This window comes from Mauremys reevesii, linkage group 1 (genome assembly GCF_016161935.1).
Source record: "Mauremys reevesii isolate NIE-2019 linkage group 1, ASM1616193v1, whole genome shotgun sequence".
In the NCBI taxonomy this organism is placed as follows: domain Eukaryota; kingdom Metazoa; phylum Chordata; order Testudines; family Geoemydidae; genus Mauremys; species Mauremys reevesii.
The window spans coordinates 355,277,120-355,295,435 of NC_052623.1; the positions used below are offsets into that span (position 1 = coordinate 355,277,120).

Here is an 18,316-nt window from a genome sequence, read left to right on the forward strand (position 1 = left end):
GACCCAGTGTGGCCGTTCTTATGTCCTTTTCCTAAGCAAACACCCTTGAGATGGCCATGAAAATCCACCAACACCCTAAACCGTTCACAATCAGACTGGAAAACATGGCATAGAAACGGCTCTGGGGTGTGTGCTCTCAGGGCTGGACGCTCCACTTGATTGCTCCTTAGGATGAGACACCAAACCTGAGCAAATTCAGAGCATGGTGCAAACTCTGCCCTATCTGCATGGGCCTTTCCCCTGCTAACAAAGGCTGAAGACTCCGAGGATCGTTTCAGAGGACAACGGGAACAGCAATTTAAATAGCAGCAGCTGGAGCAAAGAGCGGAGTAAAGGCAGTGCATCAAGTTGAAGGTCTTGGCTGGATACTGTGGCAGAGGGCAGCATTTAAAACAATGCTCACTGGGAGAGAGAAGACAGGCTGCCGGTCCCCAGGGAAAGGCCACTGGAGCGGGAATCCGAAGACATATTTGTCTCATGCACCTGTTGTATCTTGGCTTTCAGACTGTGAGCTCTTTGGGGCAGGTGTTGAAATGTATTAGATGCTTGTACAGCTCCCAGCAGAGTGCGGCTCAACCTGCTGGAATCTTCTAGGCGCTACCTCAGTATAAATGTTCACCAACTACTGCTGCTAACAAGGTCTTGAAGTTGACCTCCCCCGTGTGCTTGATATCACAAGATACTAAAGCTCACTGATGCAGGTAACACACAGAACACTCCTCGAGGGGCAGATTCGCTAGAATTTTATCACTCCGCAAGGAGAGACTCAGGAGAACTCCTGAAATACTGGGAAAGGGGAGGAGCTCTGGAACTCAAAGTCCTGGATTGAAAACCAGCACAGCACGTGGCGTCTCAGGGACAGCTTCCGCCGTGTGCCTCAGCCCTGATCTGGAGACACTCGCCCGTTGGGTGAGGGGAATTCAGGCTCCAGAGCCCCTCTGCGGAGGCTGCCAATAACGAGGGATAATTGGTGCCAGCGGGTTTCGGCAGCAAACACCCGTCTGCCTAGGAACTGGTCTGCAACTCCCGTCACAAAGGCCGACAACTATCGGCGGGAACAACGATCGGCCTCTCTCCATCAAGCCTGGGTTTGAAGCAGGGATCGAGCAGGAATTAAACGGACTGTCCCTGCCCCTCGGGCTGCTGCTATTCATCCAACATGCACAGAGAGGCCACCACGCCACAGCTTGCAGCAGGAAATATTGACAAGTTTTCTCCGGCCTGGAGGGCCTGCTGTGGGGTGGGACGGGAGCTGCCGGCCTCGCTCCCAAGCTCAACAAAGAGGCGCTTTGCAGCAGTTGCCAAAATACACGCGTCTCCCCCGTCGGCTCCCCGGGCCAACGGCTGCAGTGATGGGAATGCAGATTTGCTCCTGCCTGGCAGGACCGTAATAACCAGGCCGGCACTTCGAGCCAAGCCAGCAAGCTCAGGACAGACTGTTCTGCTAAACCCAGGGCCTAGCACAGCGCCCAAAGCTGCCCGGGGAACAGGCCCTGGGCAAGGCCCACCTGGGAGCTGCACTGTCATCGGTGACAGCCAGGCCCACGACGCCATCTCGTGGCAAAGGGCTGCCCCAGCTGTTCCCTTCTCCCGGCTGTATAAACCCCTGGGGATTAGGCCCCGCCAGCTGCTGTGCACCCCCCATGCAGGAGACCGGGTGCTGGACCGCGGCACTGACACCCTTGCAAATGAGCACAGGCGAGGGGGGCTTTGCTCTCTCTTTCAGAGAGACCTAACTTAAAAATGGGGTGAATTTAGCAAAAATTAAAGGGTTGATGCTACTGGCTTGAGTGTTACAGGAAGGGAGGTGCACTCAGCTCCGGTGATACCCCTCAATCCCGACCCGCAGCCCCCTGCTAGCCCAGCCCTGCCCTGCCCCCCACAGCTCTGCCGGTGCCCCTCAATCCTGACCCGCAGCCCCCTGCTAGCCCAGCCCTGCCCCCCACAGCTCTGCCGGTGCCCCTCAATCCTGACCCACAGCCCCCTGCTAGCCCAGCCCTGCCCTGCCCCACCCACCCCAGCTCTGCCGGTGCCCCTCAATCCTGACCCGCAGCCCCCAGCTAGCCCAGCCCTGCCCTGCCCCCCACAGCTCTGCCGGTGCCCCTCAATCCCAACCCGCAGCCCCCTGCTAGCCCAGCCCTGCCCCCCAGCTCTGCCGGTGCCCCTCAGTCCTGACCCGCAGCCCCTGCTAGCCCAGCCCTGCCCCCCAGCTCTGCCGGTGCCCCTCAGTCCTGACCCGCAGCCCCCTGCTATCCCAGCCCTGCCCCCCAGCTCTTGTGTTTCCCCTCATTCCTGACCCGCAGCCCCCTGCTAGCCCAGACCTGCCCCCAACTCTGCTGCTGCTCCTCAATTCTGATCTGTGCCCCCCCATTCCAGCCCTGCGCTCTCCCCCACCCACCCAGCTCAGCTGGAGCCGCAGGTGGGGTAAGGCAGGTGGAGGGAAAACGCTGCTTCTTCTCATCCCATCTCTCTTCAGTGCCCCCTTCTCCCCCCCGACCCCAGTAAGGCGCCGCCTCCCGAAACCACCTCAGAGAAGAGCATTTTCCCACCTTCCCTTGAGCCATAGGCGGCGAGTTCTATGGGCCCATGGTGCCCGTGCTCCACCATAGGCGGCGAGTTCTATGGGCCCATGGTGCCCATGCTCCACCAATATTTAGGAATGTGGGCCCGGCTCCACCAATGTTTGGGCTCACCGTGCTTTGGGGGGCCTCATGCTTCAGGGGGATGGAGGTCCAAGGGCGACTGGGGGCTAGTGGGGGGCCTGGCGCCAGCAGCAGCAAGTGACCTGGCCCCAGCCCGTCCTGCTCCACTCTGCCCCACTGGCTCCTGGTGTCGCTCGGGGGAGGGGGTGGAAGCCGGAAAGAGGCGGGGCGGGGGCTTGGAGGAAGGGGTGGAATGGGGGCAGGGAGAGGGCGTAACAGGGGCGGGCTGGGGCCAGGCTGTTTACTGCTGCCGGCGCCAGGCCGTCTGCTAACCCCCCAGGCTGCCCAGTAGTGCAGGGCCCCCTAAAGCACGGGGTGGTTGCCCCAGTTTGTCCTATGGATGGAGTGGCTCTGCCTGGACCCCGTCTCCCCCTGAAGTGCGGGGCCCCCCAAAGCGCAGGGCATTGGGTGGTTGCACTGTCCGTCTGCTTGGGCCCATTCTGGGCACCACCAAACATCATACAGACATGGCACCCGTGCCTGGAGCATCTGGCCAGTCAGAGACAAGATGCTGGATCACCTGGCCCATTGGTACACAGGACAGGACAGAGCCGCCCTGCACCTCATCAGGGAGCAGGCAGAGCAATGGGCAAACTCAGAGGGGCGAATTTTCAGCAGGGTTTGAGCCTGGATGCCCCCAACCAGCTTCTGCAAACTCAGGCACCAGCCAACCCTGTTGTGTAGCAGTAACACAGCAGCAGGGCTGTCCAGGGCATCTGCTCTACCCTCAGGCATGTTGCCATTGCAACCCATGGTCCCCTCCCCTCCTCTGCTGCAGCAGACTCCTCCAGACAGCCGAGGCTGCAAGGATCCCTGGTTCTTGCCAAGGGGGACAATTCTTCATCCCAGGCCCGGCCCGTACACTCAGGCTTGCCCTGCGCTCCCCCCGCCACTTGGAGAAAAACGCTCTTGAATGAACTATTTAAAGTGAAGGAAGCAATCAGCTCCCCCAAGGCAGATTTGCTGCGCTCCTGCAAATGAGCTAACAGAACTGGGGATTCCCCATGCACCTCTCTAGTCTATATGCATCAGGCTGGCAGGTCCCGGCCTGGAGAAAGGGGAGGGTAACAACAGGTTTTTTCCCTGCGTTCTAGAGGCAGGTGGAGTTTGATGAAGCCAGTTTAAAAGGGACACCGTCCACCTGAGAATACTTCGTCCCTGTTATTCATCGTCCTCCTTCAAATCCCTTAAAAAACTCTCCTTTGCCATGATGCCTCCACAGAAACGTGACAATGATTAGGCAGCTGAAGTGTGGCGACTGCTGCTGATCAATATTGTCTCATGGCTTCCTTGTCCTCTCCCACCTCTCTGTATCCATCTGTCGTCTCTTGTTTAAAGTAAATTCTTTGCGGCGGGAACCGTCTTTTTGTTCTGGGTTTGTGCAGTACCTAGAGAGATGGGATCAGCGTCCTGGGCATTACCATAATACAAATAACAATGAGTTATAAGAAATACCTGAGATTGCAGGAACAGAAAGAAGTTAGCAAAGAAAATCCTCTTTTTCCAATCTGGTTTCCTTTGTGCATTCAGCAGCATTTGATTTAGGGTCAATTTCCCTGGCTAGCCGGCTGGCCAATTTTTCCCTTGCAGTAACCGCCTTTGTAAATGTCAACAAGGGAGCAGAAAAATCCCTTATAAATATTTTTAGAAGTTTTATGAAATCAGGACATAATGTTGAAGGGGAGTTAAAAAAATTAATGTCAAAAATAATCTGAATTAACACCAGGACTTTAAGTAGAGTGCCCAATTGGCTTATGAACAGGAGTAAAATAATCCACTTAGATCCATTTACACTGACTGATGTGCATTGCTAGGAGATAGGCCTGTCTCCTGGTTTCAGGGTGTTCTGTGGGCAGGGATGTAGAGGCAGAGTTAAGGCTGTTTGGGTGATCTCACCTGTGCATTCCCAATGTTTAACTCTGCCAACATTCTCTCTTGACCTAGGATATTAACTCCTTAAATAGCTCTTGAAATCCAGTTTGTCACTCTTCTTGATCTTCATTTTATTTTTGCACGACTCATGATTCAGATGATGAAAAATTCCTGAGGTCAGTTTCATTTTGGTAGGAGGCAGTTTCACTCAGAGATTTTCTGTGCTTTGGGTTCCCAAATGCTACAGGTGAATGTTTGTGCATTAAAAAAAACAATTGTTTTCACTGAAGTTTTTTTTTAAAAAATTGGCAGACAGTCTACTGGCCTTAGGCTTTATAAAAGCTCATTTTTACACCATTGAAATGTTGCCTGATTTAAAATGGGAATGTCCATTCACATGCAATTCTGGATTGGATTTCTGGGCTTTATAACTTTGGGGTCTTTTAAGCAAAAGCTACCAAGCTTCTATCCAGCTGGCGGTGCTGGGTTATTTTTCATTATGTACCAATAAGGGAGCAGACAATTAAATTGAAACATAGCAAATTTAATACTGATAAAAGCAGTTTTTTTCTTTTAGACAGAAAAGTTAAACTGTGGAACTTGCTGCCATTGGATATCACTGAGACCAGGAGTTAGCAGGATTCAACAAAAGTTTAGACATTTACATGAATAAGAAACACCGACAGATATAAAACATGTTAGAAAGGGTATGAAACCTCATGCCTTAGGGTTTAGTCGGCTTAACACTGCCAGGATCTGGGAAGAAACCGCATTATTCTATAATTGACACTAGGAGGAGTCTTACACCTTCTTCCAAAGCATTTGGTATGGGCCACCGTGGGAGACAAGATACCGAACTAGAGACACCTGCGGTCTGAACCGGTCGTCCTAGGATCCAGAATTCCTGCGTTCTTATGGAATCATTTACCACCTTAATTCCAGCTTAAAGCCGCAGCATTTTTCCTGGGCATTACATTATTTGGAGGGACCCACTCAGCAGCATGCGCCAGCCTCTGTATACTGGGCCCTTTGCAGTGCGGAGCCCTCAGTGAGATAATTAGTGTCAGGAGAAACCAAAGCCACTTTGATGCTTCTCCAAGCCTCTTGCACCGGCAGAGCCAGGCTGGGAGTCTTGTCAGGACTGAATGAGAACACGCCAGCCCCAACCCCCCCCGAACGTTGGGGGGGTTCAGATCTGGCTAGAATGGGCTTGGCTGGCCCTCTCCCTACAATGGGCCAACCTGGAACCCTGGGTCCAGACCCGCCCCTGCAAACTACATCTTCAGCCCAACTTTTCAGCTCAGCCCCTCCCGTGGGAAGAGGCTCCCTGCACGCCTAGAAATGCCATGAGGAGAGACTTCTGCCTGGGCCTGGGGCGTTGCCAGCTGGAACCCGGCTGCTCACGAACATGGAAAATGAGCTGGTTGTGGCAGCCGGACTTTTTAACCCCCCGGGAAGTTCCAGCTTTGAGTTCTGGGTCACAGGTCGAGCTGGTTTTTTAGCTGTGGCTGGAATAGCTCCCCTGACCCCAGGAGATCAACAACCGAGGGGAGGGGCTAGTACCAGCAAGTCTCCACCCCTTCACCCGAGGGGCGGGGTTAGCCCTTGAGTCTCCGCCCCTTACACAAAACAGTCAGATGGGGCGGGGCTTGCACATGAAAGACTCCGCCCCTTAAGCGAAAAAAGCCACGACACACGACCCAGTTAACCACCAACTCTTGAGCAAAAGGGGATTCCAACCACCTGGCAGATTCTGAGGGCGCAAGGGCACCAGAAAAGAAGTTTTATTTGCCCTTTACACGGCCCCAGAGTGGGGAACACGCCCCCTCCCACACAGCCCTTCTCGCTTCAGCGCCGAACGGGAAACGCCAACACGGCTGCTCTCGGCTGTCACCGTCAGCCAATCGAAAGCCACTTCCCTACCGCTTGGGATGCTGGGACACAGGAGGAATAACGCCTCCCCTCCAGCAAGAATACATCCTCTGAGACTGCGCCTTTGTGAAAGGGAACCCGAGCGCGCGGCTCTGATACAGATGAGGGGCCTCCTGTGGCTCTCGGTTACGTCCTTTTCAATCCGGAGTGACTCCACTAGCAGAACGGGGAGCCCGGCTTAGAACGAGGCACATTTTGGGTGTGGGAAGAGCATTGTTTTATATTCCACAGCGAAAAGCACAGTAAACAAGCTCCGGCCGAAGGCAGGCGACATGACGCGCTGCTGTCAGGGATTTCCAGCTGGGACATCCCTGTTACGGCCCTCAGCCCTAGTAAACGTCTCTGTGTATTAGACAGATACAGTAAAAAACCAGTAACACAACGGAAATACGTAAACCCACTAAGTAGCATCTAGGGGCCCAGTTAGCGTCCTCCGCACACGGGGATGGAGCCTTCAAAGGGGAAGGCCGAGCGTGGGCTTGTTTTGAACTGGTCCCTGTCTAGCGAGCCAGGAGGATCCCCAACAGGGGTGTCAATAGAGAGAGATCAAGCGGGGACTACAAGTTCCAAAATGCAGGGGACTACAAATCCCAGCATGCAATGCTTCGTGAGAGCCACATGGAGCCCTACAAGCTGGACTCCTTGCCCCCCAGCAGCTCCCGTTCAGCACAAGTCTGGCCCAGGCCTCTGGTTCTGGGGCTGGGTAACGTGTCCCCGCCCCCAGGGATGCGTCCCAAGGAGGGTTGTGCTGATTGGCTGAGTCACTGAGGTTGATCCGGGTGACAACGTGTTACACACGCCACCCCTCCCTGTACAAAGTCTCCACCTCTCCTGGCAATGGGCGAAGATCCGGGAGCGACGCGGCCCCAGTGCTTCCGAGAGGTTAATAAACAGACCCCTAACTAAATCTTCCGGCCGTCTATTACGGCTGCCATGGCTCAGAGCCGCCAGCCCCTTCCTTTCAGCCCCTGGTGTGGTTCACGGGACAGCTGGACGCTCCTGGGATAAGGAATCCACCGGGATCTTCTCTCTGCCCTCGGAGAGGCTCCTCTCCATATAGACCCCCCCAGCCTCCCTGACACCAGGCCATTAAAGGACGTTTCTCTCCTTCTCCAAGGCTCATCCCCACCCCCAGGCCAAAGATCGGGGAGCAAACGCTGCACCCAGCTGGGGCAGAGCTGCCGGTGGAGGAGTCCTCAAAAAGCTCCATGCAGCGGAGTGAAGAAGGGAACAATCCACGACGCCATCTGGGACATCCTGGATCCATCCCACAAGCCCCGCAGGAGCCCGGCCTCTGGGCGCATCACCGGCAAACGCCCATTTGGTTTTGTTCCCGTCACCCGCGGAGCAATAAATAACAATCCCTGGCAGGCCCCGTCCAGCTGCCGTTCAACCAGCCGAGACGAGGGCTGGCTCCCTCCCGCGGGCAGGACAATGCCGAACGTCTCGGGTGGGAAGATCGGCAGGGAGGGGCCCAGGAAACCCAGGATGGGGAAGGAGTTCGAAAGCTGCCACAAGCTGCCGAGGAAGCATCAAGGTTTGCAGCAGAGAAGAACCTGCCTCTGAGCGAAAACCGTCCCTGGCCGGAACCTGGAGCATGAGCTTTAAACCCACGTCTGTACGCGGCGGGATCTGCAGGCTCCTCCATAGCCTGTGTCCGATGAGGTGATCTCCAGGGCTTATCCAGGCACCGAAAGGGTCTGGGTCCCTCCTGGCCTAAAAGTCTGAATCGGCCTCCAGCAGCTCGGCATCCATGAGGTTTGTCTGGGAGTGGATGGGGGCGAAGCCTGCCCTCCTGCCATGAGTCCTCGGCCCGCAGGGGACGCTCCCGCTGGGCAGGGGGCCGGGATCCAGGCCCGCGGCGGGGAGCCGGAACGAGCCGTTGTGCTGCTGGCGGGCCAGGAAGCACCTCACGCTGCCCTCGAGGGCCAGCTCTCCCTGGGGCCCGGTCTCGGGGCAGAAGGGGTTGCTGACCACATGGAAGGCGGCGTGTTTCCTGGACCTGGCGGGGTTCTCCTGGGGCCCCTGGGGGAGGAGGCCTTCGTGCTGGGAGACGCTGAACCTCAGGCCGGGGTAGGAGCCCGGGGGCAGCACCTCTTCCCCAAGCTGAGACTCCCTGGGGTTGGCGACCAGGCACTTCTGCCGTGGCAGCTTGGGCAGGCGAGGGACGGCGCTGCGGGCCGGCGGGGGGAAGGAGCCCACGTCGCAGAGCGCAGGCCCCAGGGGGCAGACTTCCTTCTTCTTCCTCCTCCGCTTCTTCTTGCGGCTGGCTTTCTTCTCCAGCTCGGGCGAAATCTCGGCGTCCACCACCCACAGGTTCGCCCTTTCGTCCGGAGGCACTGCAGGCACGAGAGAGGGGAGACGGGGTGAGCGGGGCCTTCCCAGGCGGGTTCGCTGTGAAACCCCCCGCGGGAAACTCAGCGACCGCGACGGCAGGAGACAGACCCGAGTGCGGGCACAGCGTGAGCAAGTGTGATGGATCCTTGTCCTCACCCAGCTCTGCCGCTGCACCCGTCCCAGCCCAGAGATTCCCAGCCTGCCAACGGCCCTCAACCCCTGCTCCTTACTGGTCCCGTCATGGGGCCCCTTACATGGCTCTGCCCATGCTCCTCAATCCCGACCCGCAGCCCCCGGCTAGCCCAGCCCTGGGCTTCTCCCCACGCTCCTCACTCCCGACCCGCAGCCCCCGCTGCCCCAGCCCCGGGCTTCTCCCCACGCTCCTCACTCCCGACCCGCAGCCCCCGCTACCCCAGCCCTGGGCTTCTCCCCACGCTCCTCACTGCCGACCCGCTGCCCCAGCCCCGGGCCTCTCCCCACGCTCCTCACTCCCGACCCGCTGCCCCCGCTGCCCCAGCCCCGGGCTTCTCCCCACTCTCCTCAATCCCGACCCGCTGCCCCAGCCCTGGGCTTCTCCTCACGCTCCTCAATCCCGACCCACAGCCCCCGGCTACCCCAGCCCTGGGCTTCTCCCCACGCTCCTCAATCCCGACCCGCAGCCCTGGGCGTCTCCCCCCGCTCCTCACTCCCGACCCGCAGCCCCCGCTAGCCCAGCCCTGGGCTTCTCCCCACGCTCCTCAATCCCGACCCGCAGCCCCCGCTACCCCAGCCCTGGGCTTCTCCCCACGCTCCTCACTCCCAACCCGCAGCCCCCGGCTACCCCAGCCCTGGGCTTCTCCCCACGCTCCTCAATCCCGACCCGCAGCCCCCGCTGCCCCAGCCCTGGGCTTCCCACCACACACAGCTCTGCCGGTGCCCCTCAGTCCTGACTTGCCTCCGTTCCCTGCGCTGCCAGGCCTGCCCCTCCCCTGAGCAGAGGTTGTTTGGGACGTCAGGCGGGATTTTTAACCCTGGGTTATTACAATTCGTAGCGTCTCTGCCAAATTCCAATTCACAGAATTACATCTCCCCTGGTTCCACACAGCAATCGCCTTCGCTGCCTTCCCTGCACTGTGAGCCCGCTGAACGGGTGCCACCTTCCACCCCAGAAGTGGCTGCATTTCCAAGGCTGTGGTGCAATCCCTCTCCTATCCCTTGCATCCCCGGTCTCACAGCCCACAGAGGGGGCGGGGGCGGATATCACCGCCCTTGTTTTACAGGTGGGGAAATGCAGGCCCAGCGTGGAGAAGTGACTTGCCCCAGGTCACGCACCAGGTTAGCATCAGGGCGAGGAGGAAAACCAAAGTCTCCTGATTCCCAGTCCAGTGCTTCCCGTCTAGACGTGACGAGCAAAGCTGGCCTTGTGGCTGAGGCACTGGGACGCAGGGGTCCTGCATTTGATCGCTGGCTCTGTGGACCTTCATCTTTCAGCCTCCGTTTCCCAACTGCCAGAAGCTAGATTGCAGGGCCTGTCTGTCACTGTGGGGCCGAGCAGCACCCGCCACCCAGGGGCCGAGCAGCACCCGCCACCCAGGGGCCGAGCAGCACCCACCACCCAGGGGCCGAGCAGCACCCGCCCCCCAGGGGCCCTGATCTCAGCAGAAACCTCTAGGTGCTCCTGGGGCACAAATGACCTTGCGCAGACGCACGCGGCGTCATGACCTCATCGCCGGCCCGTCTCCCTCGCCACCCCTCGCTTTCCCCGGGACTCACCGGGCGTCGCCACGGGCGTGACGGAGACGTCCTGCGGCAGGATGGCCCCTCTCCTGGCCACCATCTTGGTGACGTGCTGGGCCCAGGCCGAGGATACGTCAGCTGAGGGCTCGTTGATGTCGAACGCCAGGCCAGCTGGGACGGAAGCCACAGAGAAGATTCTTACAACCTGCTCAGCAGAGGGGGGAATCCCGCAGCCGGAGTGGGGTACGGGGGGATCTTCACTGATTCACCCCAATCTCCTGCCCTGGCTGACCCCACCAGCAGCCTGTTCCGGAGCCAACGCCCTGCGTTCCTGGGGCGACCAGGACGCCCTCCCATCCCCACCCCCAGAGGCTGGACCCTGTGCGAATGGCCCCGCAGAGCAGTGAGGATGCGTTTTCCAGCTGCCTAGGGCCTGAGAGCCCAGAGGGTCTTTGCCCGGCTTTCACATCACGAAGCGATGGCCAAACGGGCCTGAGATGCGTCTGCACGGCCTCCCTACCCGGCCCTCCAGACAGTTTCGCAACCCCGCCGTGGAGTTTCCCCACCCCTGCTGTACACAGACAGGCAGGATGAGCCAGTGGTTAGGGCACATCTGGGTCCAAGTCCCACAGACTTCTACTGTGACCACGGGCAAGTCACTTCACCTCCTGCTGCCTCAGTTTCCCTTCTGCCTGCAGGGGGTCGGAGCCCTGCCCTCTCAGGGACCAGCGAGGGTAATTCCACTAAAGACTCGGAGGCGCGTCCGATCCTACAGCAACGTGGGCCGCACACGTTAGCTAGAGAGAGACGTTCGCCCCCTGCGGTAACTTCCTTGGACTCCTGGAGTTACGCCAGGAGGGAACTGGGTCCAAGGAGCAGATCCGTTGGGTAGGGCGGGGCCATTTCTACGTCGGTCACTTTTCTGACGACGCCTTTAATGCGTAAATAAATCCTGCCGCTTGCCGGCTCCCTGGCATGGGGGCGGGATGCTGCTCCAGGACAGCGGTTCTCAAACGGTAACAACCTGCAGACATGGACCCCCCAAGGCTCATCCGCAGGCCCTGCCCCCAGTCCACCCCTGCCCCTCCTCCTCCCCGCCTCTTTCTGCCCCTCCCCCGAGCGCACCCTGTCCCTGCCTCCTCCCCACCCCCGGGCCTGCCGCCTGCTGCTGAACAGCTGTTCCCCGGCGCCGGAGGGAGCAGGGGAGTCGATCAGTGGAGCCCGTGGAGCTCCTGGCCCCCAGTTTGAGAGACACTCTAGGCTCTAGGGCGAGGGGGCCCATCAATGGCTTTTAGCCGAGCGGTCAGGGATGCAACCCCAGGCTCTGGGCGTCCCTGGCCTCTGTCTGCCAGACGCTGGGACGGACGAGAGGGGACGGATCACTCAGTGGTTGCCTGTTCTGTCCATTCCCAGCGCCTGGGACCAGCCACCGTCGGACGACACGACACTGGGCTAGATGGACCATTGGTCTGGCCCAGTCCGGCCGTTCTGAGGGGCTCGTTGCTGGCCCCTTTCAGGAGCGCAGGGATTCAGCCAAACACTTCACAACAAGGCGGCGCGATGGGCGCGGTCAGACTGGGCGTTACGGGCCGGTCTGACCCTGCGACAGCTGCTCTCGGCAGCGCCCCCTAGTGAGGGCGGAGGGAGGTGCCTTGCTGAGAGCCACGGCCCACGTGCCCCACAACAAACCTCGGACCACAGAAGCGTCTCCCCCCACAAGACTGATAAGCAGTGGGGGCTGCAAACCTGCCACCGAAGAGGGGGCCTAGCACCAGGGTGGTGGTGTGCGAAGCCCCCATGGTCCCCTCCCCCCCCGGGACGTACCCACGGGCCCGTCGTGCGAAGCCCCCATGGTTCCCCCGCCCCCGGACGTACCCACGGGCCCGTCGTGCGAAGCCCCCATGGTTCCCGCCCTGGACGCACCCACGGGCCCGCCGCGAAGCCCCATGGTTCCCCGCCCGACGTACCCACGGCCCGTCGTGCAAAGCCCCATGGTTCCCCGCCCGACGTACCCACGGGCCCGTCGCAAAGCCCCCATGGTTCCCCCGCCCGGACGTACCCACGGCCCGCGTCGGCCCCATGGTTCCCGCCCGGACGTACCCACGGGCCCGTCGTGCGAAGCCCCCATGGTTCCCGCCCCCGGACGTACCCACGGGCCCGTCGTGCGAAGCCCCCATGGTTCCCCGCCCGACGCATTTCCACGGGCCCGCCGCGAAGCCCCATGGTTCCCCGCCCGACGTACCCACGGGGCCGTCGTGCGAAGCCCCCATGGTTCCCCCGCCCGCGGACGGACCCACGGGCCCGTCGTGCGCAGCCCCCATGGTTCCCCCCGCCCCCGGACGTACCCACGGGCCCGCCGCAAAGCCCCATGGTTCTCCCGGGATGTACCCACGGGCCCGTCGTGCTAAGCCCCCATGGTTCCCCCCGCCCCCGGACGTACCCACGGGCCCGTCGTGCGAAGCCCCATGGTCCCCTCCCCGGACGCACCCACGGCCCGTCGTGCGAAACCCCATGGTTCCCCACCATGGTTCCCGCCCGGACGTACCCACGGGCCCGCCCGACGTACCCCACGGGCCGTCGCCCCATGGTTCCCGCCCCGACGTACCACGGGCCCGCCCCCATGGTTCCCGCCCGACGTACCACGGGCCCGTCGTGCGGCCCCCATGGTTCCCCGCCCGGACGTACCCACGGGTCCGTCGTGCGGCTCCCATGGTTCCCTGCCCCGACGCACCCACGGGCCGTGCGAAGCCCCATGGTTCTCCCGGACGTACCCACGGGCCCGTCGTCGCCCCGGGGCCCCATGGTTTCACGGGCCCGCTGCGGCCCCATGGTTCCCGCCCCGACGTACACGGGCCCGTCGTGCCCCCATGGTTCGACGCACCCACGGGCCCGTCGCGAAGCCCCATGGTTCCCCGCCCCGACGTACCACCCGCTGTGCAGCCCCATGGTTCCCCTGCCCCGGACGTACCCACGGGCCCGCCCCCATGGTTCCCCGCCCGACGTACCCACGGGCCCGCCGTGCGGCCCCATGGTTCTCCCCCCATGGTTCTCCCGGGACGTACCCACGGGCCCGTCATGCGAAGCCCCCGTGGTTCCCTTCCCCCCGGACGTACCCACGGGCCCATCGTGCGAAGCCCCCATGGTTCCCGTCCCCCCGGACGTACCCACGGGCCCGTCGTGCGAAGCTCCCGTGGTTCCCTTCCCCCCCGACGTACCCACGGGCCCGTCGTGCGAAGCCCCCGTGGTTCCCGCCCGACGTACCCGTGGTTCCCCGCCCCGACGTACCCACGGGCCCGTCGTGCGGCCCCGTGGTTCCCGCCCGGACGTACCCACGGGCCCATCGTGCGAAGCCCCCCTGGTTCCCTTCCCCCCGGACGTACCCACGGGCCCGTCGTGCGAAGCCCCCGTGGTTCCCCCCGCCCCCGGACGTACCCACGGGCCCGTCGTGCGAGACGGTGCGCATGCTGAAGGACACCTCCTGCTCCGGGTTGCGCAGCAGCTCCTTCCGCTTGGAGAAGGCCTTGGCGATCATCCTGCTTTTCCTGATCCTCTTGGGCTCGTCGTCGCTCTGGCCGGTCAGCCTGGGGAGGAAATGGGGTTGGGGGCTGGTTCGGCCTGGGGAGGGAACGGGTCGGGGGCTGGTTCGCCAGGGGCTGGCTCGGCCGGGGGGAGGGAACGGGGTTGGGGGGCTGGCCCGGTCGGGGGGCTGGCTCGGCCGGGGGGGGGCAGGGCACGGACCCTCTCCAGTGGGGCTGAGGAGTGCTCCTGGGCTCCCCCACCTCCTGCTGAGCCAGGAAGCCAGTTTGTCGGTTACCGAGGGAACCCCTCCATCCTCCCAGCCCCAAGGACGGGGTGTCCCGCTCCTTCCCCCGATTCCCCCTCCCTGCACCACGGCCGGGGGGTGGGGGGGCAGAGACGGACACACGGACGGTAACACGCTGGCACCAGGGCTCTTCCCACCACGGTGGCCGGGGGCGTCAGTGTCAAGGAGACTCGGGCCCCGGGCCCCACCCCCGGGATCACCCCTCCAGGCGCCCCCCCCCCCTCGGCGGCAGCCCCCCTGCAGCTGTGAGCCGAACTCACACCGGCCCCCCCCCGCCCCGCCCTGCACCCCCTAACTCCGGGATCTGCCCCTTCTTCGCAGCGCCACGCGGCTCCCCACGCAGCCAGGCGGGGGTCTCAGCCCCCTGCTCCGGAGGGAGGAATCCCTTCCCCTCCCCCACCTCTGTCATGGGCATCTGGGGCTGGAGGGGCAGCCTGAGACCGACGCCCCTACGGAGCCACAGCCGGGTCCGGGGCAGGCGGCGCTGGCTGCAGCTCCCCCACCCCCCAGACGTGTGTCGCTCCCGAGCCGGGGGCCCAGGGAATTCAGCCTCCAGGCGAGGAGCCGTCCCTGAATCAGCCTGGGGAAGCCACAGCTGGCGATGGGTCCGTCCTGCGCCAGGCTCCAGCCAACCCACGAGCCAGGAGCAGGTCTGGGGACCCTTGCTCCAGCCCCGCCCTGACTCCAGCCCCGATCCCGGCCCTGCTCCGACTCCAGCCCTGTTCCCGGCCCCGACGCCAGCCCCGTTCCCGGCCCCGACGCCAGCCCTGCTTCGACTCCAGCCCCGATCCCGGCCCCGACTCCAGCCCCATTCCCGGCCCTGCTCCAGCCCTGCTCCGACTCCAGCCCCGTTCCCGGCCCCGCTCCAGCCCCGTTCCCGGCCCCGACACCAGCCCCGTTCCCGGCCCCGCCCCGACTCCAGCCCCGTTCCCGGCCCTGCTCCAGCCCAGCCCCGACTGCAGCCCCGTTCCTGGCCCTGCTCCAGCTCAGCCCCGCCTCCAGCCCCGTTCCCGGCCCCGACTCCAGCCCAGCCCCGACTCCAGCCCCATTCCCGGCCCTGCTCCAGCCCTGCTCCGACTCCAGCCCCGTTCCTGTTCCCGGCCCCGCCCTGCCTCCAGCCCCGTTCCCGGCCCCGCCCCGACTCCAGCCCCGATCCCAGCCCTGCTCCGACTCCAGCCCCGTTCCCGGCCCCGCCCCTGCCCCGACTCCAGCCCCGATCCCGATCCCGGCCCCGCCTCCAGCCCCGATCCTGGCCCCGGCCCCGCCTCCAGCCCCGATCCCGATCCTGGCCCCAACTCCAGCCCCGATCCCGGCCCCGGCCCCGACTCCAGCCCGGCCCCGCCCTTGCTTTGTTCCAAGCCTGCTCTTGACTCGTGACTCCAACCTTTGTCTCCAGTGCCTGGCCCGGTTGCCACCGCACCGACCACTAGGCCCAGCTACCACTGCTCCTGTCACTAGGCCTGACCCTGCCCAGCTCAGCTTCTGACCTATGCCACTCTGTGCCTCTCTGCTGGGAACCCACCTCGTCCCCTAGGAACCAGCTGAGACCCACTGAATTCCTCGCCCAGGGGCCACCAGGCAGCTGCCGGATAAGGACAGCGACGGACCTGGGCTGGACTGTGTCTGGGGGCCTCGGGCATGCGGTGCCCCCCGCTGAACCGCAGCTGCTGGGGCTCAGAGGAGACCCCAGTAGCTCTGGGCTGGGGGAGGGCTGCTCCCACCTGCACCAGGTGCGCCTCCAGATGAGGAGGGTGGCTTTGGTCCACACCCAGGTGCTCATGGAAATGCCGGTGCCGAACATGGCAAAGAGGTTGATCTTCTCCACCAGCAGGCTGGGCCGGTTCTTGATCTCGCAGTCTGGGATCGGCTTGTTGGTCTGGATGGCGATCGTCACGTTCGCTTCGCACCTGCGCCAGGAACACGGGGCGTGACGGCGGCACGGAGAGCAGGGGCCAAACCCCCCCCTGCCCGGGGCAATGGGGAGCCGGGGCACCCGGAACACCCCCTCCCATCCCCAGCGACGACCTGCCCTCCCCTTAGTGCAGCCAGATACAGGACAATGACACACCCCCTGCAGCAGCAGCTGCTGAGTAGATTCAGGGGCTGAGGCCCCTTCCCACAGCTCGACGGCCCCCAGCAGCTGCCCAGACACCGCGGTGATGGGGGCCGCACGAGGGCAGGGCAGCCGCAGCCGCGCCATGTGACCGGCCCTCCGCAGGAAGCCCCATGATCTGAGCCTCGGGACCAGCCGGGCAGGGAACGACCCAGCACTGAGCACAGCGACGGGATAACGGGCCCATCTCGGCTTCCTCCTGATGCGTCTCCCTGGGATCAGGCACGTCAGGGTGCCCCGGTCCCCGTGCCGCTCGGCTCTGCCCCCCGCTGAAACGGGAACAGGCCCGGGGCCATGGACGGCCCGGGCAGTCACGCCCCGACGTGCCCGTGAGGGGTGACACGGGGACCAGCCGTGGCATCCCCCAGGGACTGCCGCTCCCACGGCATCAGGCGACGCCAGAGTGGGAATCCACACGAGCAGCCAGACTTCCGCGTGGGGAATGGGAAGAGCGTCGTCACGGGACCTGGCGGCGGAGGGGAGGTCATGGAAAGCGTCACCTTCTTCCAACACAGAGCAAGCAGCTCTACTGGACCCCCCCCCCCCCGAGACTCTTCCTGCCCCTCCGGGGGGCTGGGGGCGCCTGTTAAAGGGACCCGGCGGGGGGGGGGGGGAGGAAACGGCCTGTCCCACTTACAGGACGTACTCCCGGAAGCTCCGCTCCCACTCAGCCTGGTTGAAGAAGTCGTAGAAGTGGCAGGCGAAGGTGATGAGGACGAAGCCGAAGGCCAGGAAGCCAAAGATGCCTGTAAGGAAGCACAGAAGGGCCCAGGGGTTATTCCCACAGCCCCAGGGCCAGGACGCGGCATGTTGCCGGCCTGAGGAAGCCCCGATGGAAACACGATCCAGGAAAAGTGAAGGGAGGGGTCAAACTCGGGCTCCTTCCGTACCTCTGATGGGGTCAGGGCCGGCTTTAGGCCAATTCCCCGGAATCGGGCCCCGCACCTTAGGCATCTTTTTAATTTTTTATCTTTTTTTTACTCACCCAGCGCAGGGGGGGTGTTCCGCTCCGGGTCTTCGGCGGCATTTCGGCAGCGGGGGGGTGGGGGTGGGAGGTCTGCTCCAGGTCTTTGGCGGCAGGGGGTCCTTTGGTGCCGCAGAAGACCCGGAGTGGACCCCCACCACCGAAGTGCCGCCAGAGCCCCGGACCACCGCCGGGTATTCGAATCGGGCCCCGCCCTTCATAAAGCCGGCCCTGGATGGGGTCCTCGTCAGTATCAGCTGCACCCGCTTCTGGCGCGCCTTTCGGCCCGAAGAGCTTTACGCACCGTCCAGACAGAGGTCACGTTACCCGGCAGTGAAACGCAGCCACCTCTGGGGAGGACCGTGGCAGCTGCGTAACAGCAGCACTACAGCACAGGTTCGGACCAGAAAAGGAATAATATATCCAACCTTCCCAGGGAATCCGAGGGAGGGAAAAGGCACTCACTCAGCTGGAGTCTGGCCAGAAGGCCTGTGTTAACTTGGCAGAGAGGCTCCGGGAGTGGTCGGGACCTGGCTCTGATGCCTTATCTAAAGGCGAGAGTCGGTGAGTCACTCATACCCCTCCCTGCGTCTTCTACTGGGCCAGTGCCACCGCTTTGTGCAGGCCCTGGGTTTCCCCGGGAGGCTCCTACCCAAGGCCTGGCCCTTTGGGACGGGCGAGATCATGGCCCAGGGTAGAACGCCGGCAGCGAGGCACAAGCCGAGCCCAAACCCGCCCGGCTTACCCAGCCGTAACATGGTCTCGTTGATTTTGCTGGCAGCTTTCTCGCTCAGCAGGCCGGGGTGGTTGCTTTTGATGGAGAACAGAGTCATGACACCTAGGACAGACAGACAGCA

At 62.7% G+C, this 18,316-nt stretch overlaps 1 protein-coding gene across 1 annotated transcript in view; it reads right to left on the minus strand.

Annotated features, from left to right (window-relative positions):
- Nucleotides 1-5,097: 5,097 nt before the first annotated feature.
- The window catches only part of SMO (smoothened, frizzled class receptor), a 30,445-nt gene continuing 17,226 nt past the window's right edge, over nt 5,098-18,316 (minus strand). The window contains exons 7-12 of the mRNA XM_039519921.1: nt 18,205-18,297; nt 17,133-17,241; nt 16,104-16,289; nt 13,992-14,140; nt 10,596-10,730; nt 5,098-8,845 (exon numbers count right to left, since the gene is read on the minus strand). Of these exons, the coding sequence (XP_039375855.1) occupies nt 8,223-8,845; nt 10,596-10,730; nt 13,992-14,140; nt 16,104-16,289; nt 17,133-17,241; nt 18,205-18,297 (1,295 nt within the window). The 3' untranslated portion in view covers nt 5,098-8,222. The remainder of the gene's footprint in view (nt 8,846-10,595; nt 10,731-13,991; nt 14,141-16,103; nt 16,290-17,132; nt 17,242-18,204; nt 18,298-18,316) is intronic.